Below are 24,230 nucleotides of genomic sequence, written 5' to 3'. Positions count from 1 at the left end.
AGCAGCCAGCAACAGCATTGAAAACCAACTGGGCACTGAGCAGCCAAATATCCTTTTCTGAAAAAGGCCAGGCACCGTTAATGTTGCAGGTGCCTTGAAATGAACTTTTTTATACATAAACTGAAAGTAGAGCGCCAAAACAGGAAATCCATGAAATGAGTTAAGATTTATTTTTGCATGCGTAGATTGTGGCTATTCAGATGAAATGTAGTTCGTTAAATGAAATATAGTGTTACAAAGTTAACCAGGATGCACATAAATAATTAACTTTGGTTTTGGAAATACGATTCTGTTTTTTTATTTCGTTACCCGGATGGGAACTTCATTGCAATGGTTTCCAGACATTGTTGTGGCTACTAAATTGGCTTCTATCATTTTCTGTTTCCCTTAATTGACCCATAGGTCATCAGTTTTAGAAGACCCACTGCTGTCATACCTTCTTTGGCCCATGAGTCAGCAGATTAGGTAACATTTGGTATTTTTTACTCCAACATAGATTGATGTTACTTTCGTCCACTCAGCATGGATGTCGGTTTCCACCACATGGTGTGAGCACTCCACTACTATGGGCACGGTGTTGTCGTACCTCCCCCTACATAGGCACTTGGGTTTATAGGGCACTGCATTAATTTAATGTGGTTGCCCAGTCACGTGAGGATTTGTATTTGGGAGTTTCCCTTGTTTATGTGCATGAACGGTTAGTTGTCTAAATTAACTATTTGCAGGTCTTAATCGCTGACACACTAAATATGAATTTTATATGTATTTATACTTTTTTGTAGAGTATAAATGGCCCCCTGACGAAGATGTGGTGAAGTCACTCCTATACGTCGAAACCGGTCGGTCTTGAAACAGCTTTGGTGATGTGATCATGTTTTTTGCAACTACCATCAAGATCCACTCCAAAAAAGACAACATAGATAATAATGTCTGTTGAACATTTTGTACTCACTGGTGTTGTTAGTAGATTTTATCCTTGAGATGTGTGAAAGTATGATTGTGAAAGTATGGTTGTTGAATGAATGAATGAATGGGAATAATTGTGTGGGAATAATTGATGTCATTTTCACTTTTATAGATGTGATTTTACCTGCAATCTAATTGTTGTCCATGTCTATGATTTATTCATGATTGATTTTCATTCATAATTACAGTATCATTCTTAATAAATATTTGGGATAATAACATTTCTACACATTTCACCAAACAAATGGACCCAACCTCATTGTATGCACATGCAAATATGCTCTCTTTATGCTTTACATCAGTTAATTATGACGCGGCCTTGACAGCTACCAATGTAACATGATGGCATCATCCCATGATAGACCCGCTAAAAGTGAGTAAATTGCTTGCAGCTCTGCTGTGGGAACAGAGTCCCAGTACAAAAGGCTGTAAGTGTCTGTCTTTCTACATGCACGTGGACACCAATGCCGTGTTTTCCTGATGATTGATGAAGTCTTGTGCACTTTGAGTAAATGGTTGGTGTAACTCGATGTGTATATCGCAAATGCATCACTTCATCTGGATCCAAGAGGCAATCCATGCACCATTTGACTAGAGGTGTATCATAGTCCCCTTTGATCACTGTGTTTGGATTGTTCTCCACTCTTCTGTGACAAAGTTTCCTTCAATTGCCGATAGTCTTCATTTAAGTGATTGTCAGACCTTTATCAGTTGGCTTGATGGAAAATTGTAGTCCTGGCTTAAGCTCTTGCACATTTGCTGGTTGTCCTCTACTCAAGGAATCCCAGTAAACGGTGGGAGTCTTCTCTTCCAGGACAACAATTTGACACCCTGTGAGATCTAGGGACAGAATCTGGACTTGAATTTAAAGAGCTTCTGGCATAACTGATGTCTCTATTCCCCAGGTCGCTGATTTCCAAGCCCCCATTTGCTGTGACCTCGGTAAAATTGTTAGTATATCACACTTTCTGAAAATGGATAGTAAAGGGAAACAGAAATGTGGGAGCACAAAAGCAGCAGTAACCTGTGAGGTCCCCGTGTTTACCTACAATAAGCGACGTCTTCTTGGTTCAGGGGGGTAGGGGTCACTCTTGAGTATCTGGAGATGGGAACCATGGCATATCTCCAGGTGCAAAACCCATTTGGTCTTGGATTATGGTTGGGATTGAGCACTGCATCACTTTTACACTTCACTTTTATTTTGATGGTGTGTAAAAGTGATCACTGGGTAGTGTGTGCCACCTACACCTAAAGTATGGTACACCACAACCCATTAGAGCAATGTGTTGTGGTGGCATCCTTAACTAACATCGGGCGTGCCAGGCAGCAGGAAATGAGGGCCGCTCTGTATTTTCACGTCACCCTGCATCTGAAAAAGTCTTGTCCTAGTAACGTAGAAGAAGAGCTCCTGCATGGTCCCCACACTGGCATGTTAACACTGATGCAAGGCATTAGGCGGTTGATATGTAGGCACTGGTTGGAAGTACTAGCACATTAGCCTTGGCCACTGAAGCACTGATGGCACAGATGGTGCTTTGCCTTAAAAGAAGTGGAGTGTACAGGTGGTCTCTATTCCGCCCTACTCACACGAGGGCTGAATTAAAATCTGGTGTTAAACACCTCAGAGCACACAATCCATCCAGCCGCCCCCTCACCCCAGCAGTGGACGATTTGTCTTACATCCAAGATGGAATAAGTTAATAGAGGTAAGAAGAGAATGTGGGAATGACTGGCCGCCTTAAATTTAGGCGTGTGGCCGATTATCCTTCTGGGGTTACATAGCACAGGCGTCAAGTACGCCACTTTATAAAACAAATATAGTTATGAGAGTCTATTACTTCAAAAAATGTATTTTTGTTAAAATCAATTGCATACAGGAAGCATATTTGACTGCTGAAAACCAAAGTCAAAACATGTGCATGATAGTTCCAGGATGGTTGTAAAGCACTTTGATTGTACATTCTCAATGTACAGCTCAGATTGGTAATTCCCATTTACAAAATGGATCCAAGGCAAGCACATGATGACGTCATCTAGGAGGAATAGGTTGAACTATCTTCCATGGCCAGGTTTTCAAAGCAGGACGCCTGGAGGGCGAAGAGCTTGAGCATGTCCAGCTCCAGAGGGTGCAAGTGACCGGTGATGACCATGCAGTGCAGGGGCCCGCCCAGCTCCACAGAGGCCATCTGCACCAAGGTCCCAGCAGCAATCTTCTGGTCGTTGGCGCCCACCCTGGCAAGGCCAACGCAGATGGTCTTCTCTGTAAAGGCTAAAATGGAAAAACACACACAAATATTATTACTACACCGAAAGGACAACTTTTCGATTAACTTCTGGAGGGGGAATAGATTATTACATAGACATAAGAGCACGCACGTTGCACATAATGCATGCGTTTGGTGATGGAGAACATGACTGCATATTCCAAATCGCAAGAGGGCATCAATGGCATTAGACAGCAGTTCTGTCCGAGTCCGACCCTGCGTACAATGTGTGCTTCTGGTGGACTAGGCCTTTGGTCCCCAAGCGTGGCCCTCAGACAGACACCGCGATAGCTGGAGTGCATTTAACCTTGGCAGACAGGAGCAATCTCTCAACAGTTTCCCAAGTGTCAGACTCGGACCAGCGGTGGAACTGGAAACAATTTGAAGGGTCATCTCACAAAGTCTGGGGTGGGGGCAGAGTTTGGAGGAGGGGCAGAGATCTGAGGAGGCGGAGATCACAGGGGGCGGACATAGCAGTTCAACTCCGATCAAAGGATGTTCGAAATAGTTTCAAAATGGAGCAATTTCTTTCATGGATTGAAAAGTACACAAACCCTAGTAAGATGTATCTTACTATTGATGTGTGTTCTTTTCAAGCCATCTTCTCAAGACTAGAAATACCAGAATCTATTTGGGAAAGGCAATGATCACTGAGCCCTCAGCTTTGCAGGCTCGATAATGTACTGCTCTGTGTGCACAGTGTGCTCGCACAGTACCGAGCCGCGAAGCTGGGGGCTCATTCTGCTCTGTGTGCACAGTGTGCTTTCTGCTCTGTCACAGGGTCTTTGACCCTCTGCAAACTTGGGGCCTGTCCAAGGCAGGGGAGGATCTGGCATTGCAAGAGTGGGGGTGAGCCACAGAAAAAGTCCTGTTACTTTTCCCCCCAAATACAGTACGAGCAATTCCATACGGTCTCATTCATGCCCCCAAACCGGCCACCCCCGCTCTGTCCAGGCCCTCTGGGGCAAAATACATGCAAACCTCCCAATTTGCAAATGGATTGCAACAACAGAAGTCACTTCACAGAAAAGGACGTTGCAAGCAGCATCGTCCTTGATACATGGAGGCACCATGGAAATGACTTTAGAATAAGTTGCCATAAGTAAAACAAGTGGAAAATAACTTTGTGGTGCAACATATCTAAATTGCACTATTATTATATATGGAGCACCTCTATAGTCACTGTTTTTTTTAATCTAATAGCATGATATATTAACATAAGCTATAAAGTGAATCAGAATCACTTACAGAGCTGCAGATAAGACACAGTGTGATTGAATGGTTTGCCCAGGATCACACACTTTCGTTAAATGGTGAAACCGGGATGTGGATAATTTAAGCAACTGAGCACATCTTCCCAGGTTTAGCTGATATACATATGCATTAAGGTTTTGCTTCACATTTCATGTGCTTAAATAATACTTTATAGCAATGCCTTGGAGGCAAACCACATTACATAATAAACTAGGTTTTCATATTTAACTAACTATACACTATATACATTGTCACAGAAATAAATTCAGCAATAAGAGTATGGCTTTAGTTTTATTCCTCGCATCCTGCATGTAAAGTGAGCCTAACAAATCCCCCTTGAGTTTTAAAGCCATAGTCATTATTTCATAAAGCATGCAACATTATGCACACATATCACTCCCGCTGATTGTCATTTCTAAAGGGACAGCAGTCCCTGCTAACAGTCCCCCTCCTCCAGTCAGTGTTCCCAAAGAGCAACGTGAGAGTCCCTCCACTGCCTGGAGCTCCTTGGGATATTGTCCTGACTGAGCAGGAATTGCTCGCACACCTTTCCCACTGGGCACTCTCATTTAGGTGCAGAAAAGGAGAGGTGTCCCACTGATAAATGTCCCGCAGCTGCCCCCCCCCCCCCCGCACTCGATCTGCCACTGGACCTACGTGATCTAAAGTGCTCGGTGCACCCAAGCTTTGTGTGCACAGTGTGCTCGCACAGAGCACATTAGATCACGTCGAGCGCACTGTGCACGGTTGTTTGACGGTGCTGGGGCAGAAGCAAGCCAGATCCCGAGATCCAGCAGGAGAACTGATGCCGGATCCGGCGGGAGTCGGTCCATTAGCCAGCTCTGACTCGGACCTAAAATCCATCTGGGTATCAATGAAAATGTGTCCCGCATTGAGTGCTGGACTGGCCTACAGAGAACTCTGGAGATTTCCTGCTGGGCCTCAGCACCAGAGGGGCTTGCTCCAGTGGTCGAAGTGTAAAAAGAAAAAGTAGTGGAACTGGGTTTCCCCCTGCCCAGCGCCCTTATACTCCCTCTACAACCCCCATCCTTGCTCCCCAATGACCCCATTCTCAACCACCCACAATTTTAACACCATACCTTCCTTTTCTCCTCTCCGCCCCACACTGCTGTTTACAACACTACTGTCAAGATCTACACAAACACAGAAATAAAACGCATTTAAATAACCACCATTAGTTGCTCATTGCCTCCCCCTTCCAATCCGCCACCATTCACGCCTCTTAAGGGGCACGCCTAGGGCTGTAGCTACACACACCCCTAGGCCATACAGGCACTACTTCTGCAGCAATCCATGATTGATTGCAGAAGATCAGTGCCCAGCAGGGCTTTGTGACTGCTTGCCAATGAGCATTATGTCCCAGGCAGTCTATACAAATGAGCAAGAGCACCACAGCACCTGCAAGATAGCACACCCTGGTGTGACACTGGAGTGCAACCAGGACGGCCCAGGTTCCTACCCCCAGTGGGGGAGAAAAGAAACAGTTGATTAATAAATAAAGGTGTCTTCAGGGCATTAGGCCGTGCATGCCAGCCTCCAGGGGGCGCGGTCATCATGCATGAGTCTTATGCAGAGACAAATTCATCAATGCAGCCTGCCTCATTTAATTTGATTTTACTAAGTTAACTTAAGCACTATGGTTTACGTTGCTAGTACCTTCGTTATGTGCAACAACAAAAAAACTGCTCAAGTAGAAATCTTTAGATACACAGTGTCATCCAGCAGCAGTGTGGACTGGTCTGCAAAGTCAAGGATAGCAGTGCAGCGGGGGTCTGCAAGCCCTGGGTGCTTTGACTTTATGATCCTGCTAAAACCAACATGACTTGCGTATTAGTTCCCCAGGCCGGCCAGGCCTGACTGCACGCGCTTCCTTCTCAGCATGTGCTGAGGTCAGTGGGTGGTGATTTATTGGGCTGTTGTCAGCTCATACTTTGACAAGAGTGGACAGCAGGGACCGTCACCTCACAGGGCTAATACCGCCACCGGGCTCCGAACTTGGTCCAGCCCAGGCAAAGCAGCAGAGCAGGACTCAGAAGGACAAGCTCAAGTGAGGGAGAATTTAGAAGCTGTCCTGTAGCACGAGAGCGGCCTGACTGACACACACAGACAGACAGACCGACAGACACACACACACACACAGAGCTATAGAGGGGAGCAGGGCAGGATGGCTGGTGAGATGCGCCCGTTTGATGTTGAGTGTGTGCTTTTGGAGCAATTGAATTACAAAAGTGTAAATAAACCTTTAGAAGGTCGTCTTTTGCCAGCCTCGTTTGAGGATTCTGATATGGATCAGTATGTCGCCTTTTATAAATGGACCTGTGATATGCTGTAATCCATTGTCACCAAAAATAAACATTTCAAACGCATGCATCGCCGTTAGTTACACAAAGAAAAAACAGATGAAATGGGCCTGCTCTTTCTATCGAATAGAAATGGACTGCACTGATCAATCCATTAAACAGACAAGGACAGCAATAGTTACACAATCGGACTTTATGAACACAGACCAATCCTGACACTGTTTACTAATGAACAAATACTCATTTTCTCTGCTGAAACCCAGGCAAGGGCTCACTAAACTGTGGTGCAATGGCCTACAGAATTCAGTAGAATTTGTCTCAAGCAAAGTCATGGGACAGGCCACGTTGCTAGGTTGTTCGTCTTTGCCCCCTCAGTCATCTCTAGGTGTGGGGCTGAAACACACATTACACAAGACGGTGTTATTGGGCAAGAATAGCTTTCGGTTGTAGCACCAGCACCATACTATTGTGTCTTCAATGCCTTGCCACACGGCCATTCATGTTCAGCACCTTTTTGATTCTGAACATCCTATTAACTTTTGAGTGTTTCTTTCTGAATGGGCTGGCAGGGGGACAATTGTATTTTGTTTAAGCAGTGCTGTTAGTTTGAAAAGCATATGCCTCTCTGTTATGTCATGAATGCAGGAACTGTGAGCACAGGCGCTTGCGGGTAATGGAATTGCAGCCTATGCTAAACACGCTACACATTCTGAAACTGGATGTCTGCCCAATTTTCAGAAGAGCGGTGTCACAGATTACAGGGCCATCTTTAGGGATTTTGGGTACTGGAGCCCGGACATCTTTGGAGCCCCGCTCAAAGCAGGAATGAATCCAAGAATATCTAGCTGCAAAGTCCCTCCACACCCACACCGCCCGCCCGGCTGCTCTATTTTTAAAATCCTTGTTTGGATGTACACAGCTCAAAATCTGCTCCATATGTTGTACTATCAGCAATGTTTGTACAGTGCAGTGTGTGTATTCACCGCAGAGAGAGATACAGGTGAACGCTGCCTTGCCAGGATGTGTGAGTGTGATAGCTATGAACACTGATCATTGCAACATGTGCCTAACACACAGCGGTCTTCTGAACCATTGTGGCTCTCAAGTTTATAAATATGCCTTTGGACTTTATTATTGCATGTGATAAATGCATTCCCCAGAGAAAGATAAAAACGCTAAGCAGATGTGCTCGAGTAACTAAACACACACACTGTACTACAGCATTACAAGATGAATTGGTCAAATCAGACCATAGATGTTAAGAACAGCCAGGCAGCAGGCAAAGGGACCCAGCAGGAAATATCAACACATGTTCATTATATTTCAGTCGGCTTGGGCCCTCCCACACCCCCTTAAGGTGGGAGTCCGGCGTACATGCCCCTTTTGTCCTCCCATAAAGACGTCTCTTGGGAGGAACACATAGATGTACGTGTTTAGCACTAAATGGCAAGGTGGTTGGCATTACCCATTGATGAACACACAGAGAGACTCCGTGTTCTCTAGCAACCCCAAAAACACAGAACTTGGAGTCCTTGGCATGCCCACAGCTGGGGTTACTGCACGAGCTGCATTTGCTTGCCATTGATTCAAATCTAAATTACTAAACATAGGGCCTCTGAATCGGGACAAACCACAGGCCATTTCCAGGGGTAGCACCACTGGATGTTAGCATATTTAAAACTAGCGGTCGGGACGAAATGCAAATGAATATAGAAGTAGGTATGCAACTGAGATGGGGTGATATTTTTATTTTACATTTCTACCAATTGTGTTTGTCCACGGTATGGAGCATGCTTCAATAACATATCCTGTTGGACAGCTTAGTGGGTTGAGCATAGGCTGTAGTGGTCTACTTGTAACATGCAGGCCATACGTTCCAAATCCAGCAGGTCTCCAGGGGTACAACTCTGAGTGTTACTGGGTTGTGAAATGAGAAATGGCAGCTATGCACCTAGAGAAGCTTCTGTGAATGCGATTACATAGTACAAAAATGAGACAATATTATTAACAAGATGGATAGCAGTGACCATTTTGAATCAATTATTTTATTAGAAGAAATTTGTAAACAGTAAAAGAGAAACAAGAAAAAGTGCTCACATCATGAATGCACAAATAGTGTTGCTTCTAATGTATACACTTGTTTTCAATGCCGTATCGATGCTTCAGGGCGCCAGCCTACAGTTGTTATCTGGGTTCATATTTTTAGTTTCAGCTATTTGGTGGCACTTTGGCACCACCGATAAGCACACATTATTGCATTAGAGTACAGATAGGATGAAGCTAGAATGTGAGGAAAGGCCCACAGCCTCTTAGCGTTGTTTGGTTATTTACCAGTTCATTGACCACCCATGCTAATCCCTATGGCAACCAAGACATTCATACCCCCGCGAGAGAAAGGACCTAGTTCTGCGCCAAGATTTAATTCAGGCAGGCCACATCTGAACTCTTAGGACAGGAGACTGGCCTCTGGGGCATGCCACTGCTCTAGACGTGAAGCTTTTAGGATCACTGCGCGATAGAGGGCAGTGAACCGTGGTTTCCGAGGCCTCTGTAGTTTACATGAGTGGTGCATGCAGGCTGAAGGACTGCGTACCTAGCGAAGGTCACTGTAATTCAACTTGTCTCTCACCTCACAACTTCTGGCACAGGATCTCTGCTGGGAGAGAGATTCCGTTATCTATTGCACTACTAAAATTCTTAAATTAATTGAATTTTAACAAAATAACCTTGTGATGGCAAATAATGATAAGATAATAACTTGATTTAAACTGTGTGTATGTATTTCATTCAGTGTGGCTTGAAAATTATTGTAGTAAATGTATGAGTTCTATTCCTGTGGTTGAAGAATTATTTGGTTGGAATGTAATGTGGGGCCTGGTTGTCTGGCCCAGTTTGATGTTTTGTCTTTTTTTGTTTGTTTTTCTTCTCTCGTTATTTTAAAGAAATGTTTTCTTCGTTCTTTTTGTTTTTATATTAATTGATGTCAACTTTTTATATGTGATAAAATGTGTAATAAGTCCCTTTTGTGACTAAATGCACAATAAAAAAAAGAAGGTCACACTAATTGATTACAGGGACGGCATCAGGGCCGTTCAATCATTTCAAATAAAAGTAACTGCTTGACAAAATCAAGAAAGGTAACATTTTGATTACATAATACAGGCAACATTCTAAGACATCGCCTAGTATCTAATGTATGCATTTCGTATTGCATTTCCATCGAGTTCTTTATTGAGTGCCCTATTAACATTTGTAACATAACATTTTGTTTTTGTCACTTAGGGGTGGGGGTTTCGGTGCCTACGATGCTTCCCGCCTGGGGTGCAATCTGGTCTAAGACCAGCTCTGGGTGTCCTTCACTGCTGTCCTGGAATGGTGCCCAGGGTCAAATTTGCCCAAAAGGTAAGGGAACGTCGTACCGTTTAGTTCCCGCCTACTTTGACCTCTGACTTGCTCACATGCTGTAACATGGGGCCACTTTGAAAGATATTTCCAGGACCCCTTTTGGTTGCCAGTCCAGCCCTGCCGTGTTTGCAAATGCAAAGTCGTTACCTTTCTTTTTTTCGGGACAGGCTGAGCACTCCACAATGAGTAGTTTTGGTCAAATGTGTTGCAAACAGCGCACGATGAAACATTTGGTCAGCGCTACCAGTGCACAGTGCAGTAAACTACAAGTCCCTGTTCAAGATATTAAGCATGAAATATGGTCGCCCTGTTCTGCGAGGATTGCTTTATATGCAAATCCGCGGCCACATATTTAAAACAGGGTCCCACAAAGAGTTAAATGTGTCCAGTTTATTGCGGAAAGCATACGTGATCGCCCCCATGAAAGCAGTTAACCGTTTCTACCCGTCATTAACAACACACCACGTGATCAGACTGGAGTCCAAGTGTTCTATTTGCGGGTTTCATCTTGACGCGGACCTCAAACAGCAAGGACAGCACCCACTTCTTTCTTAAACGAACATGTCCTCTTTCATTTGAGGGAAAGGTCTCTCCGTGGGGTGTAGCTTTCGCCCATACCCTCCATCTCTCAGAATCCTTCCTCGAGTATAGGTGCACGCTACATATCAGTACTGCTACTTTACCCCCTGCTGAGTCAGGGGCTGCCCAAAGTACAAGTCACAGATCGAGGCCGCGATTACACACACACACACACACACACACACATTATCTGCAAAACCCACGGGGCAAATAATGATTAGGCGAGGTTGTGTCAAACCCTAACTAAATGTAGCGTTTACAAAGCCCGCCTAGCTTTTCTAAATGGCCTAATGACCTCTTGGGTGCATGCATGCTCTTCAGGGTGGCCTCCGTAACGTTTCTGAGACAATTTTATGGCGCAACCGAGCCCACTGTTGAGCGCTTATTGTAACAACGGTGTACTGCATCTTAATAGTAGTTTCAAAGATCCAATTAGCATTGGATCGAAGTGGTTTCAACTCGATGGCATTCTCTGTAAGTCAGTTCAGAGAATGTAAAAGCAAAATGTGATCTGAATTAACTACATGTTTGTTTTCAGAAAAAAACGGTTATTTAAAAGAAAATGTTTCAACCTGTCAAATGTAGAAAAGCAACCTGCACTTTCCCACTGCCTAGTCTACGCAAGAAACCACGCTCGACAGCATTACCTCCACGTCCACTCTTCCTTGTCCCACCTCCATACAGGAACCCTCTTTCTACTTCCAATTTCCTCATGCCCCGCCCCCCCCTCCACCTCCTGCCTCGGGCATAACAGCCTGCCTTCCCCAAGACCCAACAGTTTATTTTTTTCCTGCCTTTGGTTAGGGACTCTGTTTCTGCCCCACCCCCCACACACTCTCCAGCATAGCCAGGGGGACGGGTTTGTTGTCTTTCCCGCCGCCTTGAGGGTCCCTTGCGAAGCAGGGATCTGCTTGGTTTGGCGGGAGTTCTCAGGGGATGGGGGTGAATGGCAGGTTGCCCGGTCCCTCATACCGCCACCGGTATAGCCGGGGATGGTGGTCAAGGTCGCCCGCCCCTGTCAGGGGCGGGGTCTGTGGGGCTTTGCAGTTCGCCCTCCAGGTCTGCATAGCCAGAGGTGGTCCTCACCCCAGGCGGAGGTAAGCTGGCTTGATTGTGTGCACCTGGCCTCCCGGGCTGGGTTTGTGGTTGCCTAGCGACCTGTCTTTTCCCGCTGTGGCCGATATATTTGTGTGCAGAAGCCTTTGGTGGTTCTGTTGCCTTCCTCCTCTGTGGCTGCCCCTCTCTGCTTGCGGGCCTCAGCTTCTGGTCGTTGGTGCTGCCACCATGGGAAAGCGCTCCTGCAAGTCTCGCCATGTGGAGCCTCGCTCTCCGCCTTTCTATTCCTCTTCTTCCTGTTCCTCTTCCCCTACTAAGAGGCAGAGGGGGTGTAGTGTGCCAGAGGACCGGCTCCTGTATGTTTTTCGGAGAGCCCTACAGGAGGAGGGGATTCAGCCTCATCGTGGCAGGGGGTTGTCCCCGTCCTCTTCCTCGTGCTCAGACGCCTCTTCCTGCAGCCTGGGCGATTCCCTGATGTCGACTGTCAAGGGCAAGTACCTGGACAAGGAGGTATGGCAGATGATCTTCTTCGGTTGTCCCATTATATGGGGTTTCTGCACCCTCCGCCCCAGTTTAAGTGCACTCTCAAGAAGGGTCTCCTGCTTCTCTCTGAAATGAAGACTGAGATTTTGAGGGAGTTTGTTGATCCAGACAAGTCAGCAGCCCCCAGGATCCTTGCCAAGCTGTATCCCTTGCAGGGGAAGGCGATGGCCCTGCCACAGGTGGTTATGGCAGATGACAATTCCCGGTTTGGTGGGAAGGTCGTCCTTGGCATCGGACGATTCTCTCTGGGACCCCACGGATCGTAAAGTGGATGCCTCCTTGAGGAAGGCTTATGGAGGGGCTCATTTGGCTTTGCGGGCTGTCACTTATGTCTCATACACGGCGGAAGCTGCCCTTGGGAGTCTGAGGTCCGCCCTGAAGGCGGCACGGTAGGGCTCGGATCCTGCGCCCCTTCTACAGGCTGTCAAATATCAGTGGAGTTTTTGTCTGAGTCGGCGTATGATGGTGTTAGGGCGGCCACCATGTCCATGGGTTCCATCATGGGCGATCGTCGGCACGTATTACCAGGGATTGGAAAATGGACGCCCGACAGAAGTCTACTGCCATGAAAATTCCCTTTGAAGGACGGATGCTGTTTGGGGATTCCCTGGATGACAATGTTCATAAGGTCTTCAAGGCAGACAAACATGCTGGCCAGCTGCGTAGGAAGTCTTCCCCTGTTCGCAGGGGTTATGCCGGGCCGGCTGCCACTCCCCAGCAGGCTTGCGCCCGCCCTACGAGTCGGGCTCAGCCTGTGCTTGGGCAGAAGTGGCGCTCGGGTCCGGTCTCTCCCTCGCCAGCAGAAGTCCTGACGTCGAACCTGTCAGGGGCCGCCTGACATTCTTTTAGAACAATGGACCCGTTTCTCGGGGATGCCTGGGTCAATCGTCTGGTGAGATGGGGTACAAGTTGGAATTGTTCTCCCCTCCTGTTCCGTCTGGTCTGATCCGGGCACCCCTGCCCAGGTGCTCTGTCAAGAGGTTGGCCATGCAGCGGGTGCTCTGGGAACTTCACTCCAAGAGGGTCCTTTGGCGGGTGCCTCCATTGGAGATTTACTCCATTGTCTTCCTGGTGGCCAAACCTTTGGGTTCCTTCCGTCTGATTATAGACTTCAAAGTCTTGAACCGGCACATTCTGACTCAGAGGTTCAAAATGAAGTGTCTTCAATTGGGTTATTCCTCTGGTGAAGGACTCAGATTTCCTGGTTTCTCTGGATCTTCAGGACGCCTATTTGGTTTGCCCATCAGAAACTTCTCAGATTTCTGGTGGGCAAGGATTAGTTCCAGTTCCAGACTTTGCCCTTCGGTCTGAAGTCAGCTCCCCGGGTCTTCACCAAGGCACTGGGGCCGGTCATCGCTGCTCTGCACCTCCAGCGGATTCAGGTGTTCCTGTATCTCAATGACTGGCTCCTGAGGGCTCAGTCAAGGGTTCTTCTGCTGCCACACCTTTGGCTGGGACAATGACGTGGCGGATTGCCTCCGCTGTGTGTTACCCTTGGGGAGTGGGTGCTGCGGGAGGTGGTCTTTCGGGGGTCTGCAGGGTTCTGGAGACTCCTTCAGTGGATTTGTTTGCCTCTCCCCTGTATGCGAAGGTCCCCTGGTTTTTCTCCCGTTTCCCCTCTCTGGAGGTGTGGGGGGTGGATGCTCTGACCGCCGGGGCTCTTGTATGCCTCTCCGACACTCCCTCTCATTCAGACGGTGTGGCTACGCATCCGGGACTCTCGGGCGGGGGTGATGTTCATTGCTCCACTTTGGCCTCGGAGGTGCTGGTTCCCCCATCTCCTTGTTGTCTCTCCCATGTTGCCTCTCGCAGGGAATCTGGATCGGGTAGTGGGCCCCTTAGCGCTGGAGGGTCCCAACAACTTGGTCTGGGGGGCTTGGAAACTGAAAGGGCGCGCCTAGTTTCTGAAGGTCGCTCTGACTAAGTGGTTTCTCAAATTCAGAGGGACTGGCGTCCTTCTACCTTCAGAGTCTACGAGAGGCACTGGGGGCACTTCATGTCCTGGTTTCTGAGTCATGGCGGTTCCTCCTCCTTGGGTTCTGGGGCTCCTGTGCTGCAGTTTCTTCAGGATGGGTTTAACTTGGGTCTCTCTGGGGTGGCGCTGTGGAGCAGCCCAAGATGGCTGCCTAGCCTCTGAGCTCCGTGTGGGATCGGGAGAAATCCGCTTACATCTGCGGCCACAGCGTGCGTTTCTTTCCTGCTTCTTGCAGTGCCGCTGCCCTACATCGCTGTGCGGCCGCTGGGGGGGCTCCGGCTGTTCTTCGCCCCTGGGGAGCCCCGGGCTGGACCTTCTGCCGGTGCGGCCCTCTTTGTCGCGGAGGCCGCGGCGCTGACTTGGATCCCGCCCCCGCCTTCCGGCCCGCCTGCCCCTCCTGGCGCTCTGTTGGGCGGACTGCGGCCCGATCGCGTTCCTGGGGACTCCGCGGCGGGCCGGCGGTCTGCGGCTGGGACCGTCGCCGGAGCGCGCCCCGGCCTCGCCCGCCGCCCATCCGGCTGTGGACCTTCGCCATCATCCCACGTAGAGTGTCGCGGCCCTGGGGAGCGCGGAGCGGCTCCCCCCGAGGTGAGGAGTGGCTGCCAGTGCCAACTTGGTCCCTTCCAAGGGGGGGATCGTTTTGCCCTCCTTCCTCCCCCCCGCTGCTCCTCTGTTCATTCTTCCTGGGGGGGCGGGCGGACTGCGGCCCGACCTGTTCCCATATCGTGCAGCGCGCTGCGGCACCCTCGTCCAGGCGAGCCCCGGCGCCTAACATCTCCCATCTGGCTCCGCTCCCCGGTGGCGTGGAGCTGCCGCCCGCTCACATCCTGCTGGGGGCTGTACAGGGACCCCTCACTGGAGTACTTACACCTGGCCCTGCGCCCCTCGGCGTGGGTCCTGCCCGGAGCGCGCACCTCTTGCCCCAGCAGCCTGGTAGACACTGGCCCCAAACCCCTGTGTGACTCTGGCGTTTCAACGGGGTGGCAGACGGAATAACAACCAGAAAGGCATACCCGGCTCCCTCACCTGGGCCGCGACGCCACCCCCCAGATGCGGCTGACCCTGTGGTCTTAGCACCTCCTCATTGGCAATCCCTGGAACCACCTCACACTACCGTACCAGTTGATCCCTGCATACTCTTGCCCCTCCTGGGCCCTGCTCACATATCGGCTGGATTAATCCCAACATATACAGTCTGCACCCCTGACCTGGAACCATACTCTTCCCCCCTGTGGCCGGGCCCTCTGTCTGCGTTGTCCGTGATCCTACAACAACAATGCCTGGCAGGGTCAAGGGGAACCATAAAGGGGGTGCCATGGACAGATTCACTAAAGCTGTCCCGAGGGGAGAGGCGGAGCAGGACTCGCCCATCCAGGATGATCTGGAAGCTGACCATCACCCCACTCCCGCACCCCCAGACCTGACCACGCTTATGGAATCGATGGCCAAAAACTTTGCGTCTTTTCATGAGAAATTAGACGACATCAATGCCAATGTTGCCTCCCTAAAAACGCGGATGGATCAGGCGGGGACCAGAATCAACGACGCTGAAAATCGTATATCTACCAATGAGGACGAAATACATGCACTACAGGACACAGTGGCGTCCCTGTCACGCGACATGCGCAGTGTGAAAGCGAAGTGCGACGACCTTGAATCGCGCTCTCGCAGAAATAATCTGCGGATCGTCGGTGTCCCTGAGAATGCCCTCAGGGGCCGCATGGAAGACGCTGTGGAATCCCTGCTTAAAGATCTCCTGGGCAACCCAGTCCTGTCCCCATACTTTACCGTTGAGCGCGCTCATCGGGCTCTGTCACCGAGGCCCAAACCGGGTGACATCCCAAGACCCATTATAGCCAGGATCCTCAACTATCGGGACAGAGACCTCATCCTCCGGCTGTCACGAGAGAAAGGAGACCTGCGCCTCGAATCTCATACTATAAGGATCTTCCCGGACTTCTCAATAGCGGTCCAGCAGGAGAGGCGTCAGTTCATCGGAGTTAAAAAGCTGCTCAGAGAACGTAACGTTCCGTATGCCATCCTATTCCCGGCTCGCCTCAAAATTACACATAATGGGAAACTTTATTTCTTCACTGTTCCAGAGGAGGCTGTGAAATTCATTGAGATGCACCTGCCGCTCCCCAATCCGGCCGGGGCCCCGGTTGATGAGGGGTGATGAGTGGTAACTCAGGCCGGTCACTATTTCTCCATCTGGAACATCCGTCACCTTGAACGTGCATATGGAAACAGCACACTACAGATCCATCGCATCAGGCTCCCCCAGCGTCTGACCGGGCTGAGACCAGACCCAACCACGGCGGACAATGCTCCCCCTGCGGCTCGGAGCATCGCATTGTCTACGAACCCTAGAACTTCCTTCATTCTGGTCTCTCCCGCAAAGCTCTGCTGGACATGGGCTCCTGTCTTTAGATCCGCTCATCGCAGAACCTACTCACGACAGCCTTGTCTGTCCTACATCTTTGCCTAAGAACCACCCACACGGCTACAGCACACCTCGCTGCAATGGCAACGGTTTTGGTTTATTGGTTGTCACTGCTTCGGTGCCCCTGTTGGGCACAGAATGGGCCTTATCCCTGTTGGATTTCGCCCTCCGAACTCCACCCCTCGGGGAGAATCGGACCTGTTGGTGACACATTTTTTTGGGGGCAAGGGATTTACACTGCAAGTTGGGGGTGGGCAGTGAGGGCGGGGGGAGGTATGGTTTGTTACCCGGGAAATGTTTTAGAAAAAGGCAGTGGCGGAATGGCAGGGAGATACGCACCGGCTCACCTATACTTGTGCATGCTCACTCTTTTATTTGAAATTCAACAAATTTCGTGGGATGTACATTAAAACCGTAGAGATGCATGCAATTGTCTCAATCACAATCACCCTGGGATCAGGGGTTCTGGGGACAGAATTTGCGGCACACGGAGGGGGACACTGGAGCGAGTATCACCTAATGGGAGATTGTCCTCCATGGCTATTGTGTTTAGTGATATTCTTGTCTGAAGCGCTAAGATGTCAGCGACGATAATGTCATGGAATGTCCGAGGCCTAAGTAATTACACCAAGGGCCGCAGGATCATGGCTTATGCCAATAGACACGGCTGCAAGGTACTGCTCCTGCAAGAGACACACTCCACTGGTCCACTGGCCAGAAGCATTGCGCCTACCTGGGGTCCCCACAGATACTTTACTTCTTATTCCACACGCGCCAGAGGAGTCCTAACATTGATCCACAAGTCTCTTAAGTTTGTCCTCCATAGGAGCTACATAGACCCTGGTGGAAGATACATTGTGCTGTACTGCGCCATTGCCAATAGAGATTACCTGCTCGTAAATACTTATGGCCCCAACGTCGACTCCCCCGAATTTATTGACCAGGTGGTCTCCATACTGCTGGGATACACGGATGTGCAAATCGTCTGGGGTGGGGATATGAACTTTATTCTGGAAACCTCCCTGGACAGGACTGGCATAGCGCCCAGGCCCCCGTCGGGTGCAGCGCGCAGACTACTATCTCACTGCAAGACACTTGATATTCATGACGCATGGAGAGCTCTACATCCGTCAACACGGGAATACACCTTCTACTCATCGGTCCACGACAGCTCGTCCAGGATCGATCTTTTCCTACTATCTGGTCCTATGCTAGGTAGGGTTTCCAAGACATGCATACTCGCCCGCACACTATCTGATCACTCACCGATCCTGTTGTCTGTTGACATGGGCATGCCAGCCCCCACTATTAACACATGGCGCTTTAAATCTGCTGCCCTACAGGACATAGTTTTTAGAGCAGACATACTTGCAGATATCCAGTCCTACTTTGACAACAACTCACCACAGGACACCACCCGGGGGATCCGCTGGGACGCCTTCAAAGTCTTCATTAGGGGGGCGTCCATTTCTAGGGAGTCGGGGGTGCTCAAATCCATAAGAACCACCCTATCACGTACTGAAACTAAGCTACGTGACCTGGAACGGGCCCACCCGGCCTCCGTTGACCCTGGTATACTCTCCCAGATCAGTGAAGAACTCAAGATCTTCAATGAACAGGCAATCAGGGAAGTGCAGTACTTCAGTCGTCCACAGGCCGCACGGAAATACGGTGAGGGAGAAAGACCCGGCAAAACACTCGCTGCCCTGGCCAGGGGGGAGTGGGGCCAAGCCCACATTACCAGTGTTAAGGATAATCATGGGACGACTCAGTGGTCCGACCAGGACATACTGGAGGTCTTCACAAGCTTCTATTCCAAACTATACTCTCAACCCCCTGAACATAGCGAATCCCATATGCGCGAGCTTTTAGACCAGATACCCACCACTATCATCTCCCCGGCAACGAGAGAACAGTTGGACTCCCCCATTACACTAGACGAGATAGTGGAAGCCATATCAAGTCTCCCGAAGGGGAAAGCGCCGGGCCCCGACGGGCTTACGGCTGAATTCTTTCAGGAGCATGTGGCCATTTTGGGACCCGAATTGCTAGAGGTATGGAATGAGGCCCTCCAGCTGGGATGCCTTCCCTCGTCGCTACGTGAAGCCGTTATTACGGTCCTCCTCAAGCCTGGCAAACCAGCCGATGACTGTGGTTCGTATCGGCCCCTATCACTCATGAACTTGGATACGAAAATTTTCGCCAAGGTGCTCGCCAATCGTTTCATTCCTATTATGTCATACATGGTACATGAGGACCAATCCGGCTTTGTCCCTGGTAGATCCACATCGCACAATATTAGACGACTCCTTAACGTCATGGCTCGCATCAGTCAAAACGTGTGTGCGGTGGCGGTCACCTTGGACGCCCAGAAGGCCTTCGATATGGTGTCCTGGAAGTACATGTGGGTGGTCCTGGAAAACATGGGCGTCGGACCCGGGATGATCGCATACATCAAACTATTATACACATCCCCAGTCGCCAGGGTTCGCGTCAACTCCCAAACATCTGCCTTGTTTCCTCTCTCTCGTGGCACCCGACAGGGTTGCCCGTTTTCCCCGATCCTGTTTGCCCTTGCCATCGAGCCCATGGCGGACTATGTCAGGGAGCGTCACTCATGCAAAGGGATACGCCTCCAGGGCACACCCGAAATTATCTCGCTCTACGCTGACGACATCCTGCTTTTCGTCAGGAGCCCAGATCTCCACCTTGACCCCCTCCTCCGGGACATCACGCGTATCGGAACATACTCAGGCTTTACTATCAACTACACCAAATCCGAAATTTTCCCCCTCACACATTCCACGCTCCAGCCGGCCACTGAATACCCACTCCGCTGGTCCCCCAACGGGATTAAATATCTGGGAGTTCAGGTGTCTTTGACCAAAGAGACTCTCTTGACTAGCAATTACCTAGCAGTGGCAGAATTAGCCGAAACCAAGATTGCGCGCTGGCGCCCTCTCCCGTTGTCACTTGCTGGGCGGTTATCACTGGTTAAGATGATACTGCTTCCCAAATTATTGTACACATTCACAAATGTCCCCATATGGCCTGGCAGGAAATACTTCACTGATCTGCACAGGCTATGTGCGCAGTTCCTGTGGCACTCCGGTGCTGTGCGGAAAAAGTGGGGGGATATGACTCTGCCCTACGACAGAGGCGGGTTCACGGCCCCTGACCTGATGCGATACTGGATAGCAGCGCAGGCACAATTTGCCACTTACTGGTACCCCGGACCCTCCCCTCGCCCGCACGTCAAGCTTGAAAACCTTGCTGCCCCCGGCGCCAATATCATGTCTCTAATTTTACATCGTCGGTACGTGCCTGACTCACCTATAGATCCAGTCCAGACCACACTATCAGCCTGGGGGCGGTTGTTCGCTGCAGGCTCCGCGGAACACCCATACTATAAGTGGCTCCCCGCCTGGCAGCTCCCCGGGTTGGAACCCACGAATGACATAGCTCTGGCGCGTCACTGGCGGTCCCTAGGATACCTGGCCCTAACTGACTTCTATCCGGATGGAGTGTTTATAACACCACAGACCTGGAAGCCATCCCACGCTGGTACACCGCTGGAACTGCTGCAATACTACAGACTCCGAGCAGCGTTCCGGACCGCTTGGCCTGTGTTCCCTAACAAACCCCCTGACCATCCCGCAGTTGCCTATATCGCCAACTCTGGCGGGGCCCGAGGGGTAGTTTCATCGCTATATAAACTCCAGCTCACAGCTGCCAAACCACCGCCCTTACGGGCCCGGGACGACTGGGCCTCTGAACTGGGGGTTGACATTACAGACCATCTGTGGGGTAAATTGTGTTCCCATACCGGCAAGGTATCCCTGAATTTCCGGTACCGAACAATACAATACAAATTGCTGAATAGGCTATACTATACCCCGCGTAGACTCTCCAAATTTGCCCGCTCTGAGATGCGGCTCTGCCCCCGCTGCGGAGCGGAAGACGCTGGCCATCTCCACATGTTTTGGGACTGCCCCCAACTTGCCCCATTCTGGGATGAGATCTTTAAAACACTGTCCGAAATTTGCGATGTGACGATTGAGCCTGACCCGATGGGGGTGTTGTTCGGAGTGTGGGGGGATGAAGGGGTCAGAAGTGAGACCAAACTCTTGAATATATGTTGTATAATAGCCAAAAAATGTATCCTGCAAAATTGGAAATGTGCTGCTCCTCCCACCTTTCAGAAATGGCTGAATCTACTGACTTGGTCCCGAAACTGTGAAGAAGACTATATTACTACTCTCCCATTCCGTTCCCGGCCAAAAAACATTTGGACTGCCTTCAACAGTTATCTTAATGGTCTTGATGTCCCCTCCTCTGGTGCTGGTTCTCCCTAAGTCTCCACTGTTATGTACGGAATTCTCTGCAACACTGTCTTGCTTTCCTCACCTTGGGGGTCATCCCTCGCTGCCTATGTACATCCCCATGTATTACATTTGTCTTGCACTGTTATATCATAATCGGCCTAATGTGTGTATATGTCATCTACCACTGCCAGCAAAAATAAAAGTTTAAAAAAAAAAAAAAAAAAAACTTGGGTCTCTCTGTCTCCACCCTGAGGGCTCAGTGGGCTGCGATTGGCACCTTTGGGGGTCCGGCTGTGGGTGGTCACTCCTTGGTGGGTTGCCTTCTTTTGATTTTCTCTTGCTCGGCCTGTCCTTGTTTCTGGTTTGCCCGCCTGGGATCTCCCGCTGGTCCTTCGGGCTCTGCCGTATTCTCCTTTTGAGCCTTTGTCTGAGGTTTCCCTTCGGGTCCTCACGTTGAAAGTGGTTTTCCTGGTGGCTATCACTTCGGCGCAGCAGTTGGGGGAGCTTGGTGCCCTCTCACGTGAGGCACCCTACCTGGTGGTTTCCCCCCGATTTGTTGTTTCTTAAGTGCCACCCGTCCTTTTTTCCTAAGGTGGTTTCTAAGTTTCATCTTGTCCAGGAGATTGTTCTTCCTTCCATTTTCCCCTCTCCCTCCTCCCCTGGAGGTTCTTTGGGCTGCTCTTGATGTGTGGCGGGCGGTTCTGCTAAATTTGGAACGCGCTTGGCCTTTTCGTTCCTTCCCTAGCCTCTGTTACCTTTGAGGGGCTGTCCCCGGGCAGAAGATGTCTGTGCCCACTATAAGCCGTTGGCTCCGGGATCCTATCGCTTTGGCTTACTCCTCTGTGGGGTCTACCCTTCCGTTTGATGTGCAGGGCAGGTCCACAAGGGGCATGGCTGCGTCCTGGGCTGAAGCCTGCGGTGTTCCTCTCCAGGACATTTGCTGCACCACCACCTGGTCTGATCCACACACTTTCATTACCCACTATCGTTTGAATCTTCACCACCGGGAGGCAAGAGCCTTTGGGGCAGGAATGTTGAGTGTGGTGCTCTTGTGAAATACCTTGTTGCTACTGTCTGAATATGTGTATTTCAATAAACTGGTGTTGGTCGGGTTGCATTTTCCATTTGCCTTTTGGTGTTTTTCTTTGTGCTCGGCCTGGCCGCCTCATTGAGAAGTGCTGGGACGAAGAAGAGTGGACGTGCAGGTAATGCTCAGATTACTTAACGGTAATCCTCATTACTACTAGTCCTCCTCTTCCTCGTCACAGCACGAGTTTCCCACCTTACCCTTCCCAGAGATGAATGGGCCTATTGGACAGTGTTACATAGTATTGGGTCTTGGGGAAGGTGGGCTCTTATGCCCGGAGGCTGGAGGTGGAGGGGCGTGGACTGAAGAAATTAGACGTAGAAAGAGGGTTCCTGTAAAGTGCTGGGACGAGGAAGAGGAGGACTAGGAGTAAGGAAGATTACTGGTAATTAATGTGAGCATTGCTTATGAATGATATGGCGACATGGATCCATTTATACAGCGCCTACGGTCTCCTCGCACCCCCAGAGATTGCTTTGACTGGAAACCAATCAGAAGATTTAATGGGCAGAGGGATGTTTAAGGGTCTTGTTAGAGCCGTTACTGATGCCTTCACAAATCACTTACGTCACCTCTTTCAAATCGTAACCTGCACTCATGAATGTATCGTCATTAATGTAGTATATTAGATACAAAGCAACATAATTTCCTACAAAAAGCGACGGAGGTAAACTCCCTTTTTTCACAGTCTTCCTTTTTCTTCAACTCCAGTCTCACTCACTCGTGCCTTTTCCCTCACACTAGTTTGCAGATACATTTTGTGGCTGAACTTCCGCCACGCCAAGTAAAGCGATTTACAGTGATGCTCCAATTATGTGCCATGATCAGTCGGCACCACCAGCAAAGTGCCACAAGGAGGCGCCCTGGTGCTGCGTTATTTCAAGAGGACTTTTACTGAGCACAGAATGGAAGGCCAAGAGCACTATTCCCCAAAATAAAAATAAAATCTGACTCGAAAAAGGGTAAAAGATTAAATGGAAAAAGAAAATTGCATAGAGACAAAATGAGTGGAAATAAAATAGTGGAAACAAATGAAAGGGAAGATGGAATGGCCCGAGCTAGAAACATTGACAGAGGAAAAGAGATACAAGAGAAAACACCTGCAATGGGAAAAGGTCTGGTCATGAAAATAAAAGCAAGGCGTTAAGGATCGACAGCTAACAAAACTCCCACAACTGAATGTGAAAAGTATATTACAAGTCACCTTGGAGCAGTGCGACGTTGGGCACTCGGCCTCAGCCTCCACTTGACCAAAGAAGTCCTCTGGAGCTTAGAATATCCCTTTTGGGAATATTCGAAAAAAAGGTCTGGTTGTCCCTCTACCGAGAATGAACACGGCCAAATAACCCGTTCTTTGGGAAGGTTCCCAGTTGGGAGGGTCTAAAACCACATTCTAGTTCACTGTGCCGTTGAACCAAGGAGAAATACCAATCAGCACATCAGTCTTGTCCCACCCACCATGGCAGCCAATCACCGAAATGCTGGGCAGTTCTCCTCTGAATAAGAGTACCAACAGCAACTCCAGACATGTGTTTCGGCCTAGTCGGGCCTCTTCATGAGGCTAGGGAGTTGAGGCCACTAACCAATAGTCCCCCTAGGGGTTGTGACATTCAGGAGGATCTCACAGAGAGAGGAGACTCCTCTCCTGGGCATAACAACGCGATTGGGAGCCAGAGTGTTGTATACATGGCTGCGCAAGATGACTTCCGCAGCTCTTCCTCACGCACCATTCTGTGACATATTCATTCCAATGACAGTTTAACTGTCACAATCCTGCTGGCCCCTTGCTGTTATTACGGACCTTACTATTAAAGAAACACATTATAAGGAATATAATGCTTTTTGTTACCTTTGTTATTTCAATGGCGACGAAGTGAGGAACTAATCGGGGTGAGTACCTCAGTCGGCCATCCTCAATTTGGCTTGCAGCGGCCTGGAGTCTGACCGGGTCGCACCCCAGGGCATCAACACCCCAAGCACGGCTGGTGCAAGCGGCGCTGCAGCAGAGGTGA

The 24,230-nt window shown here is 49.6% G+C and overlaps 1 protein-coding gene across 1 annotated transcript in view; it reads right to left on the bottom strand.

Annotated features, from left to right (window-relative positions):
* Positions 1-2,800: 2,800 nt before the first annotated feature.
* Positions 2,801-24,230, bottom strand: part of DPH5 (diphthamide biosynthesis 5) — an 843,469-nt gene continuing 822,039 nt past the window's right edge. Inside the window, exon 7 of the mRNA XM_069641565.1 lies at positions 2,801-3,235. Coding sequence (XP_069497666.1) covers positions 3,000-3,235 — 236 coding nt within the window. The 3' untranslated portion in view covers positions 2,801-2,999. The remainder of the gene's footprint in view (positions 3,236-24,230) is intronic.

Source organism: Ambystoma mexicanum, chromosome 1q, assembly GCF_040938575.1.
Source record: "Ambystoma mexicanum isolate Mex_15411 chromosome 1q, UKY_AmexF1_1, whole genome shotgun sequence".
NCBI classification, from domain to species: Eukaryota; Metazoa; Chordata; class Amphibia; order Caudata; family Ambystomatidae; genus Ambystoma; species Ambystoma mexicanum.
This window is presented reverse-complemented; position numbering and strand designations above follow the sequence as displayed.